Here is a 23,601-nt window from a genome sequence, read left to right as displayed (position 1 = left end):
TGATCAGCTGATCCAGCTCAAAATTAACTGGAAGGCAAACGAACAAAAGGTCCTTTTTCAGTCAGATTTGCTCCCTGACAGGCTCAATGTGCAACCCCAAGAGCTACTGCTGGCATGAGAGGAGGTGTCCAGTCTTGTGGTAGGGGCAGGGCTGGGAAAAGGATGGGATTGCCTCCTCACCTGCAGATCAGTTTAAAGACCATTTGTGAAACTATAGCCTTGCACAACTGCCTGCATCAACACTGGATGCAGTCCTTGGAATTATAACCACTAGTACAAGGTCAGTGCATGGGCTGTGAGCTCATAGGGGGAGAAAGATGTTCTAGGAAATCATCACCAGCTCTAACAGAATACTAATTGACTACAGCTGTGCTGCTAGGGAAGGGGAATTGGACTTTTTTTTGCACTATTGTTATTTTCAAAACAGGCTTTTTTCTTTTTCTCTGGTCGATCTTGTGCAGAAACATTAAAAGTAAGTGTAGAAATAAAAATGTGACCAAACTGACAGCATCACTTGTGAAATCACAGAACACTTGCATTTGTATTACAGTGTAAATGCTGTACAAGCCTTAACAGGAAGCCATTGGTAACAGAGTTAGGAAGAGGCCCACGTGCTTTGCCATGGAAGATGGAACTATAGGCTCAATGCTATGCTGAGGTTGCTTTTCAGGGGAAAAGAAAAGATAATTTGAAGAGAATGTAGCTAACACGATAGAGAATGCTTTGTTTAAACAAAAACTACTTACCAAAGTCATAAGTATCTGCCTCTGGCCTGCATGACATTTGGCTTTTATAGCTCATAGGGACACCCTAGTATGAGGTGACTATAAAGTGTGGAAGGTTAAGGCAAGGTTAAGCAGGATGTTCTTTCCCGTTCTCAGGATGCTGATTTGAACTGGATTGTGCAGCCAGTTTTACAGCTTTACATCCATTGCTGACCTCTGTGATGTTTTATTACATCAATCATCCCAAGCGCTCAAATGGACCTCCACAATTCAGACTTTTCTGGGAGTCCTTGCAGACTTCTGACAGCAGCCCTGAACTCTGTCAGTCCCTGGGGAAGGTGGCAAAATGTCTTTTATGCTTGCTTTCTTTTTTTTTATGCTTGCACAAGGAGAGAAAACAGCCCTTTAGAAGTGTGCAAAGTCTTCTCTCAGAGTGGCTGATGCTCTGGACGTGGCTTGCACTAGACCTACATTGTTATCATTCAAGTACCAAAGTCCCCGCAGGATCCCATCTTCCCTCTAGAGGGGTAGAAGGCAGTGGTTTGTGTGTGAAGTGTGGGCGTTGGCTGGATTTCTGTTTGGTATGCACCAGGGCAGCAAAGGACACTTGTGTGAGTGCTCACACAAACAGGCCAGTTAGAGTCACTGACAGTGCCCATATGCTTAAGGGTAGAAGGGGGTGGGTTAGTAAATCTGACTCTCCACATTTCACTGGGATGATCCCTGATATGGAAATTATTTTTCCATTCTACTGGCTGAACAAATTACAGAACCATTTCAGTTTCAAATCGAACATGCTGCCTAAGAACACCAGACCAGGACAGTTAACAGGTTCTTTCCTCTGTGTCAGTTCAACATATTGCAACTCAATTTTTGTACCTTTGCTTTTTGTAACTTTCCTTAAAATGGTGGCTGGGACTTAAGTGATGAAGTACGGAGACAAGGGGAAGCTAGAGCACTAAAGTAGTGGTTTTAGAAGGAAGGACAAAAGGTATAATGTAATGATGAGACACAGATGTTCAAGAAGATTGTGGAAAAGTTTCCATTGACAACAGCATAGAAAAATAATTTTGCACTTTATAAACTGAACTAATCTGGAGGGTAAGAGAAACGATCAGTTCCATTGCCCCAATTTCTACATACACTCTTCAGTTTTGTCAATATGTTTCTTCTGATCCAGTAACATTTAGTCTCATAAAGCATTTGGGAAATACTGCAACGACAAAGAAAATTAATCTTAAAATAAGAGTGACTGGATAGCTCACTGGACCTCTTGGGTTATTCATGTTAGTTCTGGTCCAATAGAAAGAAGATACAATAAGCAAAACCAAAACAAAACTGCTTTTGTCTCGATGAAGATTCCTCTAAAGAATACCTACCTGCAACTCAAGAATAAATGAGTTCAGTAATGAGCAGAGAGAGGAAGCCTTTCCTGCTGAGAGGAAGGGAAACAAGCCTGTAAATCTGAATCAAGGAGGCAAGGAACTGTCTTGAGCTGGCTTTGTGAAAGACATGAAGAGTTCTGCACATACATGGATAAGGTCTATACTGTATGGTAAAGCTAGGGACAGTTCTTGATGACACTCTGAGTTTCTTACACTAAATGATGAGACATAAAGATCAGATTAAAGGTCAGAGAGAAGGTCATTTATCAATTTAATTCCTCATAGAGCTACTCATAGCTCTCCTGACTGAAATCATCCTGATAGAAAGCAAAATCAGGGCTGATGCAAGGCATGTGTATCAGAGGTGGAGAGCAATCACTAAAATGCTGTAGATCTGCAAACATTGTTCAACTCCTTTCAGTTTAAGAAAGTCTGACAGAGTTTTGTTATATTGCTGTATCTAGCCAGGGTCAACCCACTACAATTGGAAACCGGGATCTTCAGTAGCTTAGTATTCTGTTTCCTTTGTTTTTACTGAATACAAAGTTTCTGTCAGCAAAATCTGCCTCGTTATACTCTTACCTTGGTGAAAAGCAGAGTGCTGTGCAAAGCAGGTTGTTCTGTGCGCAGATACAACATGGAAGAGTCAGTCCTGTGCCATTCAGATACACGCAACTCTAACTAGCACTTGCTTGTGTGGCAAGTAAAGTCTCATTATCACCTCTCAGACAGGAAACTTGGAAGTGAGTGATTATCCAGCCCTGGGTCTTCCACCTCTCCAGCATCTCAGGGTGTGGGAGCTACTCAATTGCATTTGCATCTTTCCAAACAATTACACTTCTCACTCTGCAGGCAAAAGCAGGAGCTGGAAAAAAATATTTTTCCCAAATGCTCCCTCACTCTGGCTGCTATCTTTTAAAAATAAATAGACTTTTTGTTGCTTTCAAAGACATGTTGTTTCTAGTGTTTCTCTATATTTAGGTAATTGTACACTTTTCTGGCCTAGATATGGTTCTGAACACTGTAAAAGGAAAATAGTCTGAAATTTTCAAGCCTGAGTACGTTACGCTATTAAAATGACTGTGTTTAGGGCTGCTGCTCATCAGAAGCACACGCTGCTATCAGTGAGAGCAGTGGTGTTCAGTAATATGGGCCATGAAGGCAATCATATTTGAACATGTGAACACTTTGATTCAAAGTCTGATCTTCAGATTCTATTGCAGACAATTCTCTGGTTGTCTGAACAGTGTTACATTCCTAACACATCCTCTTATGGTTACATATTATCTGTTATCATGACAAGGAATAGAGGCTGCATTTCAGCATCGAAGGCTCTGTGTCTGCTTCTGTCCAGCACGTGGTTTATTGCAATACTCTCATGTGAGTCTGGTACCACAGCTGATCTCAGGAATGGGCTCCTTCTGCCAGGGCAAGTGAAAAAAAAATCTCTAACTTGGTTTTGATTGAAAGGTGGGATTTTAACAAAACTGTCTGCTTTCTTTCGACAGGCTGCTGATCCTTTGAAATGTGAAAAAATGAAAACTGTAGATCTGGGGTAAAGCCAAAGTATGTTTCTCAGATTTTTTATAAGAAAGTTCAAGTTCTCTTGTGAGGGAGAGAACTGCAAATCTGATCTGTCCTGATGGCTTTATAAGGAAAGAAGAATTTAATTTGTATTTGCTTAAAATTGTATAAATCTCATATATTCCAAATAGTGCTGCTGTCCCTTGTAAATTACTTCAAGGTAAAATATTGGGCTGAAAGGTAAAACCTCAGCAGTGAGCAGAAATGCTGCAGTCAGTTCTGAGAGCCAGCTGTGGGGGCTGGCAGCGAGGCAGTGCTGGCTGCAGCAGCTGCCTGGTTGGTCTGGCCCAGCACAGGGGACAAACAGCTCCAGTGCCTCTCCTGCCAAGTGATTTTTCTTTTCATCTCATGACACTGCACGGTGCTGTTTAGATATATTGTCAGTGTCCTTTTTTCACATTACAGAGCTTCTCTGGGCAGGAGTGCAAGTTCAGTGTGAGGCTGCTGGCAGTAAGTCGGTCAGAAGACACAGAAGGTCTAAGACTGGGATTTGAAGAAAATAGTGGGAATGAAAGGGAGGGCATTGTCTTTAAACATCATGGTGAACTGTCTTGCTAATATCACACAGATACTTGCATAATTACCGACTTAATAGTTACCTCAATTATACTGCTAGCAGTGGGATAACTCTTTACTATGTGGATTTATTGATTTTAGGGCATGCAGTGTTGAACTGGAAAAAATTAGAGAGCTGAGATAGTGAATCAAATAAGGACCCCCCCCGGGAAATCCACTAGTAAGTACATTACTGGACAGCAGGGAAAGTGGCTGGAAGCCAGGCAGTTTATAGAATCAGTCCTGAAGGAAATGATTAAAAACGGACAGAAGAAGGGAAAATAAGTTCTGTGCTAATGCTGGACTGGGAACTAAGCTACTATACAGACCAGTGCTGGTTTTCCAAGAATTTTCCTGTCCATTCCGCACCTATTTTTGGAGTGTGGTTTCCTTCGTAAAGCAAACTATGTAGCAATATGCCAGTGGGAAAGTGCTCTGAGGTTAGTCCTGTCAGTCAGCAAGAGCACCTGGCCTCCGGGCAGAAATCCAGAGAAGCTTCTTGCCAAGGAAGTAGCTTGTACAAACTGTGAACTCTGTCCACCTGTTAGGCATTGTTTGCTCATGATTTATGTCTCGCACTACAGACGTATTTGCCACAATGAGCTATTTACAGCAGTTTAATAGTAATTCTTGTAATTGGCACTGAATCCACTGGCAAACACATGCATGCAGATACATGGATTTCTTCCCCCTTGGTCTGCCTTCTCTCCCACTGGAAAGGCTTTCTTTCTTTGTATGCCTCCAGCCAGGGGCACCCATCATGCAATTACGCTCTGCAGCACGGTGCTGTGTTCAGTAACAGCATTGGACTAGGCTTTGTTGCTTTTGAATTAACCAAATAAATTACGTTCTTCCCTCAGAAAATCAGCTGCTGTAATCTTAAAATACTTAGAGGAAAAGACACATGAGGTTGTGTCTTTTTTTGAATTACAGATTTTTAAAAGAACTCTTCTCTGCCTCTTTGGCTTTTTCTTTCTTGAATCCTCAAGCAGTCTTTGATGTAGTGAGCTCATCAGTTTGATACAAATGGTTCAAGTACCAAATTGCACTTACCAAAAGAATGTGCTTGTATTTAAAAAATACTCATATTTCTATGAAAGTGGAAAAGAGAGAAAGCAACCAAGAGGAAGAGGGCTGTGTTTCAGGAACACAGGGTTGTGGGTGGAAGTTCCTCCCACATGATCCCTGTTGCTCACATGCACAGTGGCAGACCTATAATAGCCCAGACAAAGGAGAGACAAGTCAATAACAAAATAGGAAAGCATATAAATGGCAGCAATTCTTTGTCACAGATGCCAGCCTAGGCAGTAAATCATCACAGGGGCAAACGCCTTGCTATGGCATAAATACGAGTATTCCTGAGTTACTTTTGTCATGGCTGAGGAAAGCCTCAGCTGGAGAGCCCTCCTCTCCCCCAGTGTTTGAAAATGCTGGTAATGATGAAAGGGTTTAATCTGCATCTGGGCCCTGCTACAGATCACATTTCAGTTTCTTGGATTTCCTACTTCATTGCTTATTCTGTGAGAATAAACTAGAGATCCTTACCAGGTAGGCTGTTGTGGTGAGTAAACAGCCCAGGAAGTTTGCTTAAACATTTATCAGTAATACAAAAACAAACTGGTGAGCAAATGGAGCAGACTGAGGAGGTAAGTAAAAGGAACAGGTCCCATAAATCCCCTGTGTGCAACACATAGGATCCATTACACTCTCCTGAGGAAAGGCTGAAGAATTTGCCAGGGACAAAACAATACGTAAAAATTTTTATGCCTGTTTCTAGAAAAGAAATTTGCAAATTCATTTCAGATGCCTAAATTTTGTATAGAGTGATATTTCTAGTACAGGGCACCCTGTACTAGAAACGGAGAGTGGCATATATTGTATTTTCAGATTATACTGTTTGTGTAAAACTATTTCCTACGAGATTGGCATTTGGCATGGATGACTGTCCGTCTCTTTTGGTTTAAAATAATGATGACGGTCGTGCCATGCGTAATAGGAATTGCTAAAAAGATATGAGTTCCCAAACCACTTACGTTCTGCTGAAACTTGAGCTTGCCTATAACCAAACCTCACCTTATGAGAGTGTGCCATCCACCAGCTCTGTGTTCTTCATCTGCCACTGACAGAGAGCTCACTGTAACTGAGGCCTAGTATTGACTCTTGGCTCTTTGAAATCCAAACCATAACCTCAGTGTAGCCCTACACCTAGGAATTCAGATACTATGAATCTATAGTGTATGATTTCAAATCTATGATTTGAAAAACAGGGGGTTTGCCTGATAGACAGATTTTTTAAAATCTCCATTAAACCATCTGTTCAATCTGTTTTCTAAAAACTAGCCTGTATCCATTTGCTTCTCCCCTGAGAACTAATCCTGTCCCACAATAAGAACCCTAAAATCAGAACTGATAATTTGGCTGACAATACATGAAAAGCTCTGCTGCTTAATTAGTTCTGCAATGCTACTGACAGTAATTACAGCCTCCTTTTGTGTCAATAACTAAGTCAGCAACCCTCAAAAAAGATTCAGGGCCTTATTTGTCTTTTAGCTATGTCACTTCTGCATCACTGTAATTTCAGTGATAACAGTAGAATTACCCTTCATCTACAGGCGTGTAAGTGAAAGGAGAATCACATGTCCAGACGTACATTGGGGGGTTGGGTTTGCAGGCACATTTCTGACTGGGAGCATTTTTTAAAAATCCGTATCTAAAAATACAAGCACTGGTAAATTTTCCCTGGGACATAATACTAGACTATTGCTTTGCACAGGTGTTTGGAGCCCTTGTTAATGGTTTTGGGGACAAAAATTGCAGTTCTTCACAAATCGACACTAAGGGTTCATTAATGACATTTTAAAGAGTTAGTCCTGCTGTTTGAAAAAAAGGAAGCAAAACTGCAACCTAGAGAATCGAATGTGCTCCTGTGTTCTCTGTTAGATGTGGCCGTCTGAATTTGAAGGAGACTTCTGTGGAACTTCGTGGAAGAGACGGCTGCGTGCAGTGATGGTTAATAGACTGAGGAGGGTGTCGATAGAGTAAATACAGATTATTGCTACAGATTGTGCTGGAGTCCAGAACTGGATTTCGGGTGTAAGGTGCTTTACCACCTAGGCAGAAGGTAAAGGGAGAAGATACAATTAGGTATAAGGTTATTAAAGGAGGGTTAATTTCTGTGCCTGGAAATTTTATTTTTAGTGAGTCCTTTTTAATATACGGCTTTGGCTCTTTCACATGTGTTCTCTCTCCATGCCTCGTTACAGGACTGTGTGAGAGTTAACAGGGATAATGGGAATGGGGAGATACTTCGATTAGAAGCATTACAAACCCGAGTATTCCACCAATGCCACCCCTCCGTCAGCAAAGCACAGCTCCCCTCCCTCACGGAGGGCGGCCCTCGGCCCCGCCCCTCGGCCCCGCCCCTCAGCTCCGCCCCCGACCCCACCCCTCGGTCCCGCCCCCGCCCCGCCCCTCGGCTCCGGCCCCGCCCCCTCGGCCCCGCCCCGGCCCTCAGCTCCGCCCCCGGTCCCGCCCCTCGGTCCCGCCCCTCGGCTCCGCCCCCGGCCCCGCCCCTCGGCCCCGCCCCTCGGCCCCGCCCCTCGGCTCCGGCCCCGCCCCCTCGGCCCCGCCCCGCCCCTCGGCCCCGCCCCTCAGCTCCGCCCCCGGTCCCGCCCCTCGGCTCCGCCCCTCGGCTCCGCCCCTCGGCTCCGCCCCTCAGCTCCGCCCCCGGTCCCGCCCCCCGGTCCCGCCCCCGCCCCCGGCCCCGCCCCCGGCACGCGCGGCTCTGGGGGGGTGGGCCAGGGCTGGCCCGAGTCACGTGACGGCACCAACATGGCGGCGCCGTGGCGGCGGCGCGGCCGCTGAGGGAGGCGCGTCCCTTCCGGGTGGTGCCGCGGGCCCCGAGTGCCCGCCCGGCTCTCGCTCCCGTCCCCTGCCCCGCTCCCGGCCTCGTCATGCAGCCACCGGCTCGCGAGCAGGACGCCCGCACTAAGAGCATGTTCGTGTCGCGGGCCCTGGAGAAGATCCTGGCGGAGAAGGAGGCGAAGCGGCCCCCGCACGGGCAGCTGCGGAAAGCCTGCCAGGTGGCGCTGGGTGAGTCGGCCCGGTCCGGCCCGGCCCGCACAGGGCACAGGGGGCGCGGCGGTGGAAGGGGCCCAGCCCCCCGGGACACGTCCCCTCCGCCTCCGGCAGGGTGCGGGAGAGCCCCGCGCCCCCAGCTGCTCTCGGGACTTTGGAGCGGAGGGAACGTTCTTCCTCCAGTACAGGACGTGCAAATACGAGGGGAAAACCCCCAAATATCTGTTTTATTAAGTTCTGATCTCGGTATGAAACAGGAGGAATTTGGACTTGCCACTTCGGTTTTCAGAAAATTAATTGCTTTTTTTAGACTAGGAAACAAGACTTTTTAAGGCCCTCGATTTACGGAGTCCCAGAGCTTCTCGGGATGATAAATCTGACCTCTAATCTCTAAGTCGTGGTCGGACTGGCTGAGGACTGTTAGCAGTGTGGCCAAGTACATGTAATGTCTGTGATGTTTTCAGACCTGAAAGCGGTTTTTGTGAAGTTGGTGGACTGGTTCTGAAATCTGCAAGTACAAGCTTATGTAAAGGTCTCTGTGTTAAGAGTTCTGACAACATATGGTGTGTCACAAAGAGGGTAAAGATAAACTGGGTAGAACAGTAGAGCTCTGCAGCTGGAGTTCTCTGTGGCCCTTTCTTAATTTGCAAAAGTGACACCTCTCTTTCAGTTTTGGTTGCTTCACATCAATATTTTCCTTTGAATTGGGAACATTTAATGTATCCAGGACAGAAGAAAAGACAGGCTGAGTGTGTAAGGACGCTGGACAGGTGCAAGTTCTGTCCCAGGCAGAGTGAGAGCAAGCTTAAAGAAATGCTGTCCTTTTTATCTTCCTCCCTGCAATATTTGCTGCCAGGAGATCTGTAGGAGCTACCAGTAGTGACAGTATATCCAGAGAAAGGTAAGCAGATAGGAGGGTATTTTAATTATTATTTAAAGTTGGCATTGTGAGCCAGAGAATAGCAGATGTGCCCCAGCAGTTAGAGACTGCTTTTCCTAATTAATTCCTTTTCCTGATCTCTTCCCCAACTGCCCCCACATGCACCAAACCCATTTACAGGACTGAGAACCTGTTTTGCTGCTATGTAAATATATTTGTAGGTAGAGAAAGGGAACTTCCTTGTAAGATGCCTAGTGAAGGTCTGTGTTTGCTAATGCATCGCAGATGATTTTGGGAGGAGTGTTGTGCAGTTGCCACCCGTTGGCACCTGCCTTTCGGACTATGACTATTCCATGCCTGCATGTTTTGAGGTACAGTATGTTTGAGGGGAGCTGATGGTTGTGATGGTGGACATTTTTTCCCCTCATCTTGCCTCGAAAAAGAGTCCATGGGCTTTCCTGGACTAAAGCAGAAGTCAGCATAAAGAGATAACCTTCTGTTGACCCAACTGTTAGGGGCCTGGATGACTGACTGTGTGAGAGGATCTCTGTTACATTTGGCGAATATTATTTGAGCATTGTAGGTTGCTAACAGGAATGCAGTTTCTTTTATTCTATTTTGGTTAAGCCTTTCTTTTTTTTTTTTTTTAATAACTCAAGTGAAAAAACCAGGTTTATTTCCATATACTTAATTTTAATTAAGCTTATACTTTATATTAACTATGACAGTTCCAAAAGTGTCAACTTAATTTTCAAGCTCTATGCAATAGTATATATGTGAGGAAATGAGGGAAGAATGTTGCTGGCAGTCTGAAGAATTCAGGCCAAACTTCATAACCTACACAAACTGTCATGGATGAAAGAAGCTTCGATGTTGTGAATAATAATAAAAAGTCCAGTTAACACTGAGTAAAAATAATTCAGTTTGAAAGAAATGTAGTTACTTTATGAAAATGGTCATTGTGTCAGCTGTTGTCTGCTGCACTTTTCTCCAAGTCATACTTTGAATAATCCATTTCTACCACTTCCTAAATCCCTTTTGCTGTGCAGTCTTCTCTATGCAATGGTGTTTTTATTGGAGCCTTGAAGCATTGCACCAGTTATAAACCAGGCAACGCAGGCACAGAGCATGTGTGCATGGTATCTGCTCCTGGGACAAGGGAAGTCTCAGATGAATTTTTTTTTCCAAATAGAGAGAAACTGGTGTATTCTACAGCTGCCTAATAAAAATGAACCTATTTTTATGGCTTCTGCTGTGGTGTTACTGCAGTAGTGTTTCTCTTACTTACCTATGCTTTACATTTGTTGTTTGGTGAGAGAGAAAGAAGTTTCTAACTGTGGGAATGATGCTCTTGTTTTCTTATGTGAGTTCTGTATAGGTTTGTACATGTAACTCATGTGAATTTAGGTAAATCACTACTGAATGTTGCTGTCTCTCTTGTGTAGGAAATATGGTATTCTTTCATTCTAATTTTAATCTGCTTTAATTGTTCTAAATTGAAACTCTTCTTACCCTTTTTTCCCTGTAATTCAGTCCTTTCACTGGACTAATACTGATCAGTTTTGGACTGCAAAATACACATGACATTGTAGAAATCAGAAGTAACATAGGCTCAAGTAGGACACAAACACAAGAAATATGTAAGAAAAGGATCAAAACCAGTTTGCAATGGTGTTTTTTGAGGTTTTGGGGTTTTTTTTCTTCTTTCCACCCCCTCCTTTGAAATATGCAGTGTTAATGTTAAGTAAGCAGAGTTTGAATAGATTCCTTCATTCGGTCTCTTGCTTCATCAGTAGGTGTAACGGTTGTCTCCTGTCTCCTGTACTTGTAGTGCCAGTAAACCCCAGGAGAGATTGGGAGAAATGGAGGGTTTTAAACAGAGAAGCTGTTCTGCTCTTCTTAAGAAAACTGTTTTAAAGAAAATTTGTTTTCAACAGACCATCGTATTGTATAAAAATAGTTATTTAATAAGCATTTACATGGAGCTCCAGGTACACATGATTCTTAGTAAATCTACTGAAATTATCTTGAAAAATTTGCAGTGGAACACTGATAGTCTGTATCACAGCAGTTCATATTAGAATACAGCTAATTGTGCACCTCGGTCTCTCACATAAACTATTACTCCTGCCCTACTGCGGCTATTTTTAATGACATCCTGTGCAGCCAACCTGGTTCTGTGGCTTTCTTTGGTTGCCTGGGCAGCTCCACATACATATCTTCGAGCTTTGTAAACAACACAATTTGTTTAGTTAGCTTGTTAACAAGTTAAAATCTTTTCAACCGTGCCTTCACTTAGGAATCTGGTTGTGTGTTTAAGAAGTCTCTGTGTATAAATGACAAATGTCCAAAATAAGTTGTGTTTCCTAGTTTGGCCTCTTGGCCAGTGTGTTCAGAGAATGGTGGGGCAAAGAGGAGACTCCGGCTTCCCCAGGCAGCCTTTTCTGAAGGGCTCTGTAGGACAGATGTGATCAGTACTTGCGGGGTGTTGGGGTTTGGATGAAGTTGAAGGCAGGTTGCATGTTGGGCAATGCGGTCGGCTTTACTGGGCTGGGGGAGGGAAGCTTTGGCTGCTCCTCTGTGTGTTTGTGTTGGCACTGCTGCCTGCTGCTCGGACGGGCTATGGAAGGGCATGGCCTGTGTCCTTGTGCCAGCACAAGCCATTTTCTGCACAGGAGCTTGCTTGCTGCCACTGGCACAAACCTGACTCTACGGCCACAGAGCAGGCATCGAATTGCAGGCAGACAACAAATGTCCTCTCTTTTAATGTGTAGTTTTCAATGCAAGCGAACTGAACCCATCCATCTGCTATAGAAAGGCAGCTACTCAGTGTGGGTTTGCATCCTGCTTTTATGGCCAGAAGCTCTGGAAGAAATTGCTGCAAGGCCATTCGTGTTCCAGTTCTGTTGCTTGCTAGGAATGCTGCAGGACTTTCATTGGGTGGGCAGCACAGGGGTTGAAGATGTTTCTGACTGAAGGAGATCCCATGAGAGTGACAGGGAGCTCTGGTACCTAAAGCACCAACTGAGGGATCAGCACTGTGCTGGGGTGACCAGATGTTGACCAAAATTCAGACAGTGTTCTGTAGCTATGGAATGGAGTTGAGCTGTGCCCCTTACTCCTGTGACTGGAGAAAAACAGTACCAGTGGCAGGTGATTTCTGGAAGCTGGCAGTGCCTGGTTAGGGCTTAGCAAGCTGTTCCTGGCAGCAGTCTTTAATTAGGCAACTATTTCTGTTTCACTCACCTGTGATGGTCAGACCACCAAATGAGTACTTCAAACGTGGAGGTTTTCAAACTATTTTGATGCAATCAGTAGCAGAGGTATGCCTGTAGCTTCCTTTTGTCCTTTCATTTATTCTTTTCTGCCAGCATTATCTATTAAAATACTGTTGTGGTGAAGATGTTTTTATATGGCTTTAGAAAAGCTTTTATTATAATAAAAGTGGGGAACTTGGTCAGGCCTTGGTTAGACTTTTTTTATTGTTGTTGTTTTATAGAGTACTTCTGAGAGTTGAACTGTTGTTGCTCTAATATGGGATGTTATTCTTCCATTATTTTTCCAGTGCAAGATCTAAGACAAGTATCAGTAAAGATGGGCATGATCATGTCCCCTTAGAGCCATAATCTTCGTGAAGTTTCAATTCAAGATCTTTTTTACTCTGCAAAACAAACAGTATGGGGGGAAAATGATCTCCTTGGAAGAAAGAAGAACTTAGTGGAGCTTTTGTGTTAGAAAAATTTCTTCATTAAGAAAAAGCTCTGTACACCTTAGTTCTACAGGGTGTCTGAAATACAGCATTAATTGTGTTTTTTCTGGTCCTGGCATCCTGCTGTACTTGGGATTCTAGATATAGCTAAAATATGCCTTTCTCTGCCAAGACCTGGAGGCAGGACTAAGCGTTCTGAAGGTATAAAGCTACCCAGAAGACTCAGTGTTTTAAGCAGCCGGTTCCTGCATGCCTAGGGAATATGCTGTGCTAAGAACATGGCAGACAAAAACAGGAGCACAATACACTGGTGGGTTTGTTAGCATACGTTGTTCTCAGTAGCTCTTTGGATCACAGTATAGTGTTAAAGATGGGGAAGGCAATTAAACCTAAAGGCCTGAATTCAAATTATGCTGAACTGAATTTCTGACTAGTCACCTTGTTGGTAGGCCAGCTGGATCCTGGAATGAAAAACACAGTGGTTCAGGAAGTGGTGCTGTGCAAGATTTACGCTGTCTGTTTGGCACAGAAAACCTTGGTCATTTCTTACCAACAGCCTCCATTCTGTTGTCTCCTCTTCAGTTGAAGCCTGAAGTATCAGGGGATGGTGGTTCTGGGTTTGTGCTGTCACTGAGCTGCAAAGTTCCTTCTGATCCTGGAGCCCCAGCTGAGCACTGGGCTTGGCTTCTGCAAGGTTGGCAAATGAAAACTGGTCTTTAAAGCTGCTGGATATGTTTGTTTGTGTGATGGGCTTGAGGAGACCTGGGAACACTGTGTGCCTGGGACTCTTGCATTTTTCTGATGTCTCTTTGGCTGACTCCGGGATGGATAACATTACTTCAGTTTGTGTAACATCATTGTGTGCCATGAGAACTAAGGGATGTCAGACTGATGCTCATTAATGAGCAGATATGGCAGAGAGAATGGGAGTCCTGGATGGAGCTTATCACTCACAGCTTCTGGTTATACAGGTTTTCTCTATGTTTTGCTTCCATTTTCTCTATCCAGTGTGGGTAGTAATTTTACAAAATCAGTACACGCTGTGAGGATTAGTTCCTGTGCCATTCACTGACAATCAGGCCTGTACAAAACACTGTAATCTGTGTTTGCTGCAGTCCTTGTTCCTTAGTGCGGTTTGTATATTGATTCTCCTGAGACAGAAGAAATTCCTGAGGTTCACAGGCAGCAGTGAAATCATCTGAACTGTGGACATCTGATCACAGACAATGGTGCCTCTCCAGAGTTGTGGAGAACAAGTATTGAATGAATTATCACTTTCTAATACGTGCAATTGAAACAAGATTTGTAAGCATGGTAATTTGCAGAGTCAGGGTAATTTGCAGCATGTGCTGTAGGGTGGGATGGAAGGTTCCACTGGTGTTACAGATGATGTAGCTGTGCAGCCTTACCGTGGGTGTTTGTTTAGATATGGATTTGTCAGTGTTCACAGTGGGTGCTTATGCTGGTCTGTATCGTGGTGATACCTTAGAAATCCTTGAAAAGCCTTACTAGGATCTTTGGGATCTGATGCTCTATACAAGAGAAATGAGAAAGGAACTTTCTTTCCTCATGTTTTTAGTTTTATGAAAAGCTCTTTAAAAGTGTAATTAAAAAAAAAATCTGCTGGCAAAAGGACAGAGTGCATTTTAAGATTTCCTATCTCCTGGGAGCTTGTCTGGCCAATTCCTGTTGTAAGGCTCAAGACAAGCAGGCTGGCTGGGACTGCAGGTGACGGGAAGGTCGGATGCGTTGAGCTGAGGGTTTATGCAGTAGCTCAAAGGCTTCTGCAGATCTGAGCGCTCTATGATGTGGACTTGCACTTAAATAAAAGTTGCATACTATGCCTGCGTGTTCTAAAGATACCTTTTGTTGAGAATGTTTGGAAAAAATGGCTTTTTAAATGTAAAATTGGAGAGATATACCTTTCCATAACTGGTAAAACTGATCTCTGAAGCTGAGGTGTTACAGGAATGGAGTAGCAAATACTGAAGTGCGAGACTTGATTTGAAACAACTTTTCTGTAATACTGTGTTATTGGTAATGATGACTAAGGCTTGATTTTTTTTCTCTCTTCCAGATGAAATAAAAAGTGAGCTGGAAAAGCAAAGGTAAATTCTTAATTACTCTAAACAGTGTATGAAAAGGACAAATGGAATATTTTGTGGAAGTGTAAGGGTGTATATACATTACAGCAGTGAGTTTGTGAATACCCGGTTACCCACCTTTCTGCCAAGAGCATATGGCCTGGCCTGTGTGTTTCACTTACACAATGTTTGTGGCTGTGGGTACTCAAGCCATAACTGCCTCTGAATTTCATCAGGAAAAAATTGCAAAATTCCTAAAAGGTGCCAGTTTTTTGCTTCCTTTTACTGGACTCAATAGCCTGATAGGAAATCATGGGGAGCGGTACATACCCTCTGTTTGATAGCATGTGCTCTTTATTACCTAGATCAAGAACACCAATTTGAATATTACTTAAATAAAAATTTTAAAACGGTTTTCCAGCACTGTGCTATGATTAAAAATGAGTAGATGGGTCTCCAAATGTGTTTCTATTTGCTTAGTTTTCCTCTTATGGGCTCTGTTTAACCAGTTTTGAATAACATGGATAGATACATCAGTTGTGTAGGAATTTTCTAATATTTCAGATAGCGCGACAGTGTTGGAGTATAGTGAGGGAATAGTTAAGCTGAAGAAGGTATCAAAACGATCAGATAGAATATAAATGTAAAATGGGTTTTGTGTGATTTTAAAAGAAAATTTATCTTAGTTTAAGAAAGTATATGCAAGAAAGCTGCAGTACATTTGTAAGCAGCTATGCATTATTTAGCTTTAAATTTAGAAAAAGGAGAAAGTGTAGTTTGCTGCGATGTACGTGTTTAGAAAAATTAATAACTCTTCTTATCTGACCTAGAGAAGGCACTGCTGCTCCACCAAAAGCAAATTTCATTGAAGCAGATAAATATTTCCTTCCATTTGAGCTGGCCTGCCAGTCAAAGTCTCCACGCATCGTCAGTACTTCCCTGGATTGTTTACAGGTAAGTGTCCTGGTTAAGCCTGCTCAGAGTGAGATGGAGAAAGCTGCAGTTACCAAATCTGGTGTGCAGCTCCAGAGGTGAGGGGCAGCCCTGCCCTGCGCACGCCCTGGCCCTGCCTGGGCTCGCTGTGGGCTGGGCGCGTGGGCACAGGGAGGAGTGTGGCTGCACTTCTGTAGCAGCCTTTGCTGGGGCTCAGGGATCCTCACATCAGCCAGGAAAGGCGCTTCGTCTGCGGTGCTCTACAAGGAGTGTTACCTTGGGGTTTCTTGTGGTGCTGATGTGATGGCAGAGGTCACACTCTGGAGTCTTTCTTTTTTTTTTTCCCCTCTTTCGATTCTTACAGAATTCTTGTACATCTTGGGCAGAACCCTTTGGTTTTGAATAGGTGTTACACAAAGGTATAACACAAGGACTGGTGTTAAAAAAAATTTCTCTGGTTATGGTATGAAGAAATGGTCTGGGTGGAAAAAGCTTTTGTGTAATACTGAAATCTGTTTTGTCCACATATGTGAGCAGTCAAAGTATTTGGTGGCCAGACTATGGATGGTGTTAAATTTTTGCATTAAAGCTGGTTAAGTGAGGTATGCTATCTAAACACCCCTTTTTATGCTGTGCTAAACTGTGTTTTTCTTAACAGTATATGGTCATCTAAGCTGCATTCTTTCTATCTAGAAACTCATTGCATATGGGCATATCACTGGCAACGCTCCAGACAGTGGAGCTCCTGGAAAACGACTGATTGACCGAATAGTCGAAACCATTTGCAATTGCTTTCAAGGTCCCCAAACAGATGAAGGAGTACAACTGCAGATAATTAAGGTATTCTATTTCATTTATTTTGGTGCAATATTAATTTGCTTTCTCTCTCTTTCATTTTGTAACTGAAAAAAAAAAAAAAGCTAAATATTACTGAGGGCCCAGTTGCTCCATTTCTTACATTGTCCCATGTGTCACTGCATTCAGGAAGGCTGTCACCAGGGCAGAGGTGGTGAGGAAAATGTACTTCCTGTTGGGAAAGCAGAATGTAAGGGAATATTTTATAGATGTTTGTCCTTTCCAAGATGAGCCATCTTTCAGACAACTTCATGCTCCTCTTAGAGGCTTGCAGTGCCCACCTCCATCAGGCCAGGGAATTGCTTTCAGCCCTGATAGCAGCCCTGGAAATGGGATGCAGTGCCGTGGAGTGCTGTCTGCTCCCCTGGACTTTTTTCCAGACAGCTGCCAGTGTATGTTCTCAGCAAGGCGTGGTAGTATCCATCAGTGGTGTGTGTTCTGGCTCTGAAATCTTCTTGGGCTACTGTAGCTGAGTTTGGAAGTTGGTGAACCTTCTAGTAATCCAGCTTGATGTTAGTGTGGGACAATTGTTTCTTGCATGGAAATGAAGCTATGGAATATAATAACTTTCATTTGGAGGTGCAGTATGTCCCGTAGTGGAAAATTAATTTTGATAAAACCCTCTAAGAACAGCTCAGAAGAGAACAGAGATATGGAAGTCCTTTTAAACTTTCTTTGATTTGAAATGTTGTTGCTTGTAAAGTCTTAAAAAAAGATACCTGTGTTTTGTAGCAAACCCACTGATTATTCTGGAAGACATGCATGAAGAAGAGCATGAAGAGCATTGCTGCCTACTTACTTAGATTTCATTTTTACCGTGTTACGGACTTTTCTAGGCTCTCCTCACTGCAGTAACATCTCCATATATAGAAATTCATGAAGGAACAATTCTTCAAACTGTTAGAACCTGCTACAACATCTATCTGGCCAGTAAAAATCTTATTAACCAGACAACTGCCAAAGCTACCCTGACACAGATGTTAAATGTCATTTTTACACGGATGGAAAATCAAGCTGTAAGTAACTATTCCTTTTTCAAATGTTTAGGCTTGCAAATGGCTGAAAACTTTTTTCATTACTGTTGCTTTTAATGAGTCTGTCATTGTAGTTTTATATCTGTTGATCTGTCATGTTAGAAAACCTGTCAAACCCTGCAGTGAAGGCATAGTGACTGATTTGAAAATAAAAGGTGTGGCTCACTGCTGATAACAAGGTTTCACACTGCAGCTTCTGCCAAATGGCACTGCATAAACACATGATGCTTTTCAAATAAACTTGAAGTGTATCTTTTAAATCTAATTGGCCAAGTGATTGTAGTTTCACTGTTTCTTGCTAACGTGAGAATTCACAAAGGAACAGCAGTCATCGTAGACAGAATTTCCCTTAGTGTATTTTGTGCTTAGATGAACCTTTTCATATGGATTTTTCAAGCTGCAGGAATCCAGAGAAGCAGAGCGAGCGCCGGCGCAGAAGCCGCAGTCCCCGGCGGTGGCGGCGGCGTCGCGGTCCCCGCGGCCGGGCCAGTGGCAGCACAGCTCCCGGGGAGGCAGAGCCGCCGGCGCCGCGCTGGCCAACGGGGAGCCCGGCACGGCACAGCCCGGCCGAGGGGAGCCGCCGCGGGCCCTCGGCCTGCCCGCGGCAGGTGAGCAGGGTACGGGGTGTCCCTTGCTTTCACTTACGGCGGTGCTGTTGGAAAGCGCTCTTGGAGGCCGCTTCGAGGAGCAGTGACTGGGGTGACTGGGGTGACTGGCTCCTTTGGCTCTCCTCAGTAGTCTTTGAGTGTGCTGCCATCCTCGGCTTGTGTCTACACTGTAACTGCTGCAGAAAGATTCCTGTTCTCCCTAGAATTCTAGTTAAACTATGTGTGCTTTATCTAGAAAATTTTAAAGGAATTTGGCTTGAGTAGGTTAATAAAGGGGAAGGAAAGGAAGAGAATTGTCATGGTATGTGGGACGTAATACGTGGACAGATAATATGTGGGACAGAATCGCTTTCAGGTAATTGAAGTCCTGTGGTAAAAATGGTGCATATTATGAAGACCATATCATCGGCACATACTGCATCGAAATTAAGAATGTTTGTAACAGTTGATAGATACAAATGACAAAATAACTGCATTAAAAATATCAGTGCTTTGATTTAAACAACATAAATAACATCAATGAATATTTTTGAGTGACTTCTCAGAAATTACTTTCAATGAGAACTGCTGAAGAAAACTGATAATTTTTTACGTTTCTGCCTCTCTCATGTTTTTCCTTTTAATCCTCTTCCTAAACAAAAATACTAAATAAAAAATTCTCTGTGTGTTTCATTAGAGGAAACAATTGATGGAGGAAAGGAAATGGTTCAAGGCATCTTGGAAGACGTGGTGGAGTCAGCTGTGAAAGGTAGTAAAGCCTTCTAAAGTAAAATAGTTGCATTTGTATTGCTTATAGAAGCATGGAAGTTATTTTTGTTACTAAGCATCTTGACAAGAGCACCTACTGAGGCAGCAAGAACAGGTTTTGATTGTATCACAATATTCTTTTGCTGATAGCTGAGAAACTTTCTAGTTTACCAGTGCTACTTCTGTCCCACTCGGTGGTAGAGCTTCACAAAGTCATGGGATAGAAAACTCTTAATGCATGATTTTCATAATTTTTCCTTTTTCCCCTTTAGTGGCTGAAGAAAAGCAGGTAACAGAACCAGTCAAGGCTCTGCCTGCATTGGAGACTGCAGATACTCTTCTTTCTGGCTCTAGCAATGAAAATGTACAAACAAACGGGATTCCAGATGATGGGCAGTCTGTTTCCTCCACTGATAATCTGGTAAATAACTGCACCAGATGCCAATATACATCTACGAGAGAAGAAATGTTTTTATTGTGCCAACTAATAGAGTGGGATTTGGCAGAAGAAAGGGACAGAAACCCTAATGTGTGTGTCCCGCTCCAGTTCAAAAAGGAAGCAGCGGCTGGAATTTTAGCATATTTTGAAAATACCCATCCTAAAATTGATTATATTGTATTTTAATACAGAGTGGGGACAGAGATAAAGGGTCAGTCAACATGAGTGAAAAGATCCTGTTTAGGTTTAGTTTAAACTTTGCCAAATGTACTATTTTCTTCAAACTGTAGCTGACTCTCAGAGGAGCTGTGGAATCTCCTAATTGCTCTGTTTCTCTTTCTCATGGAGGATCTGTGTTGTGTTTTTTACTCTCAAGGAAACAGATGTATCTGGACATCAAGGTGCTGCCAGATTTTCCCATGTTCTGCAAAAGGATGCCTTCCTTGTGTTCAGGTCATTGTGCAAGCTCTCCATGAAACCGCTCGGGGATGGACCACCAGATCCCAAGTAATGAGCTGTACTTATTATTCTGTCCTCTCCAGGTAGCTTTTGGAGACAATTAAGTAGCTGCTGTATAGTAAAGCAGATGTTCAAAATCCACTTGTCAGGCCCTTGGTTTAGTTAACTTGATGAATCTAGGATTGAAAATAGCTTCAAATTATTAAAAATTTAATACCTGAGATTTTTGGTTTTTGCATAATAGACTTAATCTTACCAGTTGGAGTGGCTTTGACTATAGTATTTGTGAAGCTTTTGATGGGAGAGTGGGGAATTGCTTAAGAAGCACTGAGCTGCATCTATTAGGCTAGTCTAAGATGTTAATATTACTGAAAATTTTTTCAAATTTGAGTGGTAGATGTTAAAAAAACACTTGGCTGATTTCCACCGCTCTTTCCCCCTGCATTCAAATGAATTAAAATAGCAGTCATTTCTTCTTGATGTGGAAGAAATGCTAGAGTGCTAATGTTGAATACAAGTATATACTAAGAAAATACAAAAATACATTTAATGTTGAATTTTTTCTAGATCCCATGAATTGCGTTCCAAGGTTGTGTCTCTCCAGCTGCTTCTGTCAGTGCTGCAGAATGCTGGTCTGGTTTTCAGGACACATGAAATGTTCATCAATGCAATCAAGCAATATCTTTGTGTAGCATTATCTAAAAATGGAGTCTCTTCTGTTCCTGATGTGTTTGAGCTCTCTCTTGCCATCTTCCTCACACTGCTTTCAAATTTTAAGACCCATTTAAAAATGCAGATTGAGGTGAGAAACTTTTAATCTATAAAATTGCATATGCTCTAGTTCTCAAAATATTGTAATGGTGAAAAGACAGCTGGAATTTACATTTTAACGTCTTCATTTTGTTTGCTTACTAAACTAGTATATTACTACTGTATCCAAATTCTAATATGTATGAAATGTTACTCTTCAAGAGAAATTACTGAACAGAAATGAGTCTGTACATTTGACGTGGTTCTATAATAAGTTTCAGATCATCAAGTCCTTAACCTTATTTATTTTGCAGGTGTTCTTCAAAGAGATCTTCCTGAATATTCTAGAGACTTCTTCAAGTTCCTTTGAACACAAATGGATGGTGATTCAGACTTTAACTAGAATTTGTGCAGGTATTTCCACTGTGTAAAAGAATCACTTCTGGCAGCAGTTGAAAATTATTTTGAAAAGAAATGCCACATATGATGTTTAAGTATGAAAATTTGAATTTGATCCTAGAATGCTTGGGTGAAATGTCTGGATTCATCTGCAGTGCCTGCTCCAACTTGGCTGGTCCCTTTAAAAAATTCTATTGCACAGAATCCTAATGCTTTCATTTGCTTTTATTTTCCAGATGCCCAATGTGTAGTGGATATTTATGTTAATTATGATTGTGATTTAAATGCTGCTAATATATTTGAACGTCTTGTAAATGATTTGTCCAAAATCGCACAGGGACGAAGTGGGCATGAGTTGGGAATGACACCTTTACAGGTAAGGAAAACAGCTTTGAAGATAAGGTACTATTGTTTCATAAACAGTGTTATCTCTGCATCATTACTGATACTTCCAGTGGTTCAGGTTGTCTGTTACTTACTTTTTATTAGTTCGCAAATTTGCAATTGGATGCTGAAGCAGTGCCATTAATTTACTTGGTGATTTTGCTGCCTGCTTGCACTGTGAGACCAGGCTGGTTCTGGTCTCTTTAGCTGGACTGCCATGGGAGCGAGAACCAAATGAGCCTTTCTCGGCCTCATTTAAATGACTTTGCTTCTGGAGCTTATGAACCAGTGGTACCTTCTGTGGGGTTTGCTTTGCACAGAACTTTGTGCCATATCTCCACCATAAGCATTTTATTTTTAAGATTATACTTTCCAAGTCCTTAGAGGGAGACTGGTGTAGAGACTGTTTGCAGCACTGTTTGTTGGTTTTCTTTTTTTTATTTTATTATTATTTTTCTTCATGTTTTAGGAGCTAAGCCTGAGGAAAAAAGGGCTTGAATGTTTGGTTTCTATTTTAAAATGTATGGTAGAATGGAGCAAAGACCTTTATGTGAACCCCAATCATCAGACTAGCTTGGGTAAGATTGTTTCTGTATGGAGAGACTAATTTGTTTAATCAGTTCATTCTTGTGTTTGTTCAGTGTTTAGAATCTATTCAGAAATGTGGATGCCAGATTTGTACCTAACAATTTGTTTATATAAGTGAGGTATTTTACAGACAGTTGTTAGTGTGTTGCAGTAACCGATTGTCCAAGCGTCCGGTTTGAATAACCGGGTTCTGTTGCTGAGCTTCAGCCAGGCCCTTGTTTATGCTATAAAAGCTCACATAGAACAATACATGTGACCAGTCTTGGCGTTACTGAGTTGAAGTGCTAGAATTTCTCCATAGGGGCTGCTGCTTTTCTGCCTTTTGTTGGATTATTTTAGAATTGCACCAGTAGAGCATCTTCATGTAGTGTAGCGCAGACTGACAAAGAATATATGTGGTAAAATAAGAATATTGACTCCTAGATTTCTCCTTAAAAGTTCTGTAACTAAAAGCTCTTGACTGAACAAGGTTAACTTAAATCTCACCTTGTTTGTAAATAGGTTCATATAAACCATCTGAACAGGAAATGGCTGAAGGTAAATGCCTAGAGACTGGAGGGAGACGGAGTAGTGTCAGTTCCTTGGACTCCACTGTATCATCAGGAGTTGGAAGTGTTGGTACCCAGACTGCTGTCCCAGATGATCCAGAGCAATTTGAAGTCATCAAGCAACAAAAGGAAATAATTGAACATGGGATAGAATTGTAAGCCCAGTATGACAGGAAAACTGAAGTTCATGAGTAATAAAATGTGTTGTTTCTTACAGTCTCACACAGTCACACCTGTAGGGACACTTACAAATTGATATTAATGCTGAAGACTCTTGCCTGCTGTTGTCAAAAGCCAATGCTGGAGGCCAAATTTAATAAAATCCTGGATGGAGTGAAAGGGATTTTCACAGCTGTCCTTTTGCTGGCTCAGCTGCACAAAAGTGTGTATGCCTAGAGAGAAATTGGTTTGAGGAGCACGGTTGTCTTGCAGCTCTTACATGATTTGTTGTCTTTTATTGAAATAGAGTTTGAAGAATTAGATCATTGTCCAGCTATGCTTTACTTCTTTTTAATTTGAAGGTCTTCGTGTCTGTAAATGCTAGAAGAAGGTCTTGAACAGCACCATTTTTAACATGTCATGTAAAGTCTCTAATTTTAAATGTTCAAAACGGTGAGTTTTGGAGTTTTCCAGCAATAACTTCTAAGGTTATCAGTAGCTCAATGTACCTTATGAGATGGAGCCTATGGTGTGATAGGTAATAGATTTGTTGCACATTCTTTAACTTTTTTTCTAACTAGAAAGGACATGGTGCTACAGCACAGAATCTTTGATTTATAAGGACTCTGTAAAACTCAAATATTATAGGATGTGATTTTTTAATTGTATGTCTCAATTTTCCCATGTTTTTGTCTGAAT

General features: G+C 42.3%; 1 protein-coding gene across 2 annotated transcripts in view; it reads left to right on the top strand.

Moving 5' to 3' along the window:
- The first annotated feature begins 8,065 nt into the window (after nt 1-8,065).
- The window catches only part of ARFGEF2 (ADP ribosylation factor guanine nucleotide exchange factor 2), a 35,424-nt gene continuing 19,888 nt past the window's right edge, over nt 8,066-23,601 (top strand). Inside the window, exons 1-14 of one of the 2 annotated variants that reach the window (XM_039563328.1) lie at nt 8,066-8,341; nt 14,993-15,023; nt 15,830-15,953; nt 16,626-16,772; nt 17,624-17,803; nt 18,219-18,429; nt 19,106-19,177; nt 19,449-19,597; nt 19,992-20,122; nt 20,642-20,876; nt 21,139-21,238; nt 21,460-21,599; nt 22,077-22,185; nt 22,697-22,898. In XM_039563328.1, coding sequence (XP_039419262.1) covers nt 8,203-8,341; nt 14,993-15,023; nt 15,830-15,953; nt 16,626-16,772; nt 17,624-17,803; nt 18,219-18,429; nt 19,106-19,177; nt 19,449-19,597; nt 19,992-20,122; nt 20,642-20,876; nt 21,139-21,238; nt 21,460-21,599; nt 22,077-22,185; nt 22,697-22,898 — 1,970 coding nt within the window. In that variant the 5' untranslated portion in view covers nt 8,066-8,202. Of the gene's footprint in view, nt 8,342-14,992; nt 15,024-15,829; nt 15,954-16,625; nt 16,773-17,623; nt 17,804-18,218; nt 18,439-19,105; nt 19,178-19,448; nt 19,598-19,991; nt 20,123-20,641; nt 20,877-21,138; nt 21,239-21,459; nt 21,600-22,076; nt 22,186-22,696; nt 22,899-23,601 lie in introns of both variants that reach the window. The other variant, XM_039563327.1, reaches the window with a different exon arrangement.

Source organism: Corvus cornix, chromosome 20 (assembly GCF_000738735.6).
Source record: "Corvus cornix cornix isolate S_Up_H32 chromosome 20, ASM73873v5, whole genome shotgun sequence".
Taxonomy (NCBI): domain Eukaryota; kingdom Metazoa; phylum Chordata; class Aves; order Passeriformes; family Corvidae; genus Corvus; species Corvus cornix.
Note: the sequence above shows the minus strand (reverse complement) of the source record. Positions and strands in the feature narration are given on the sequence as shown.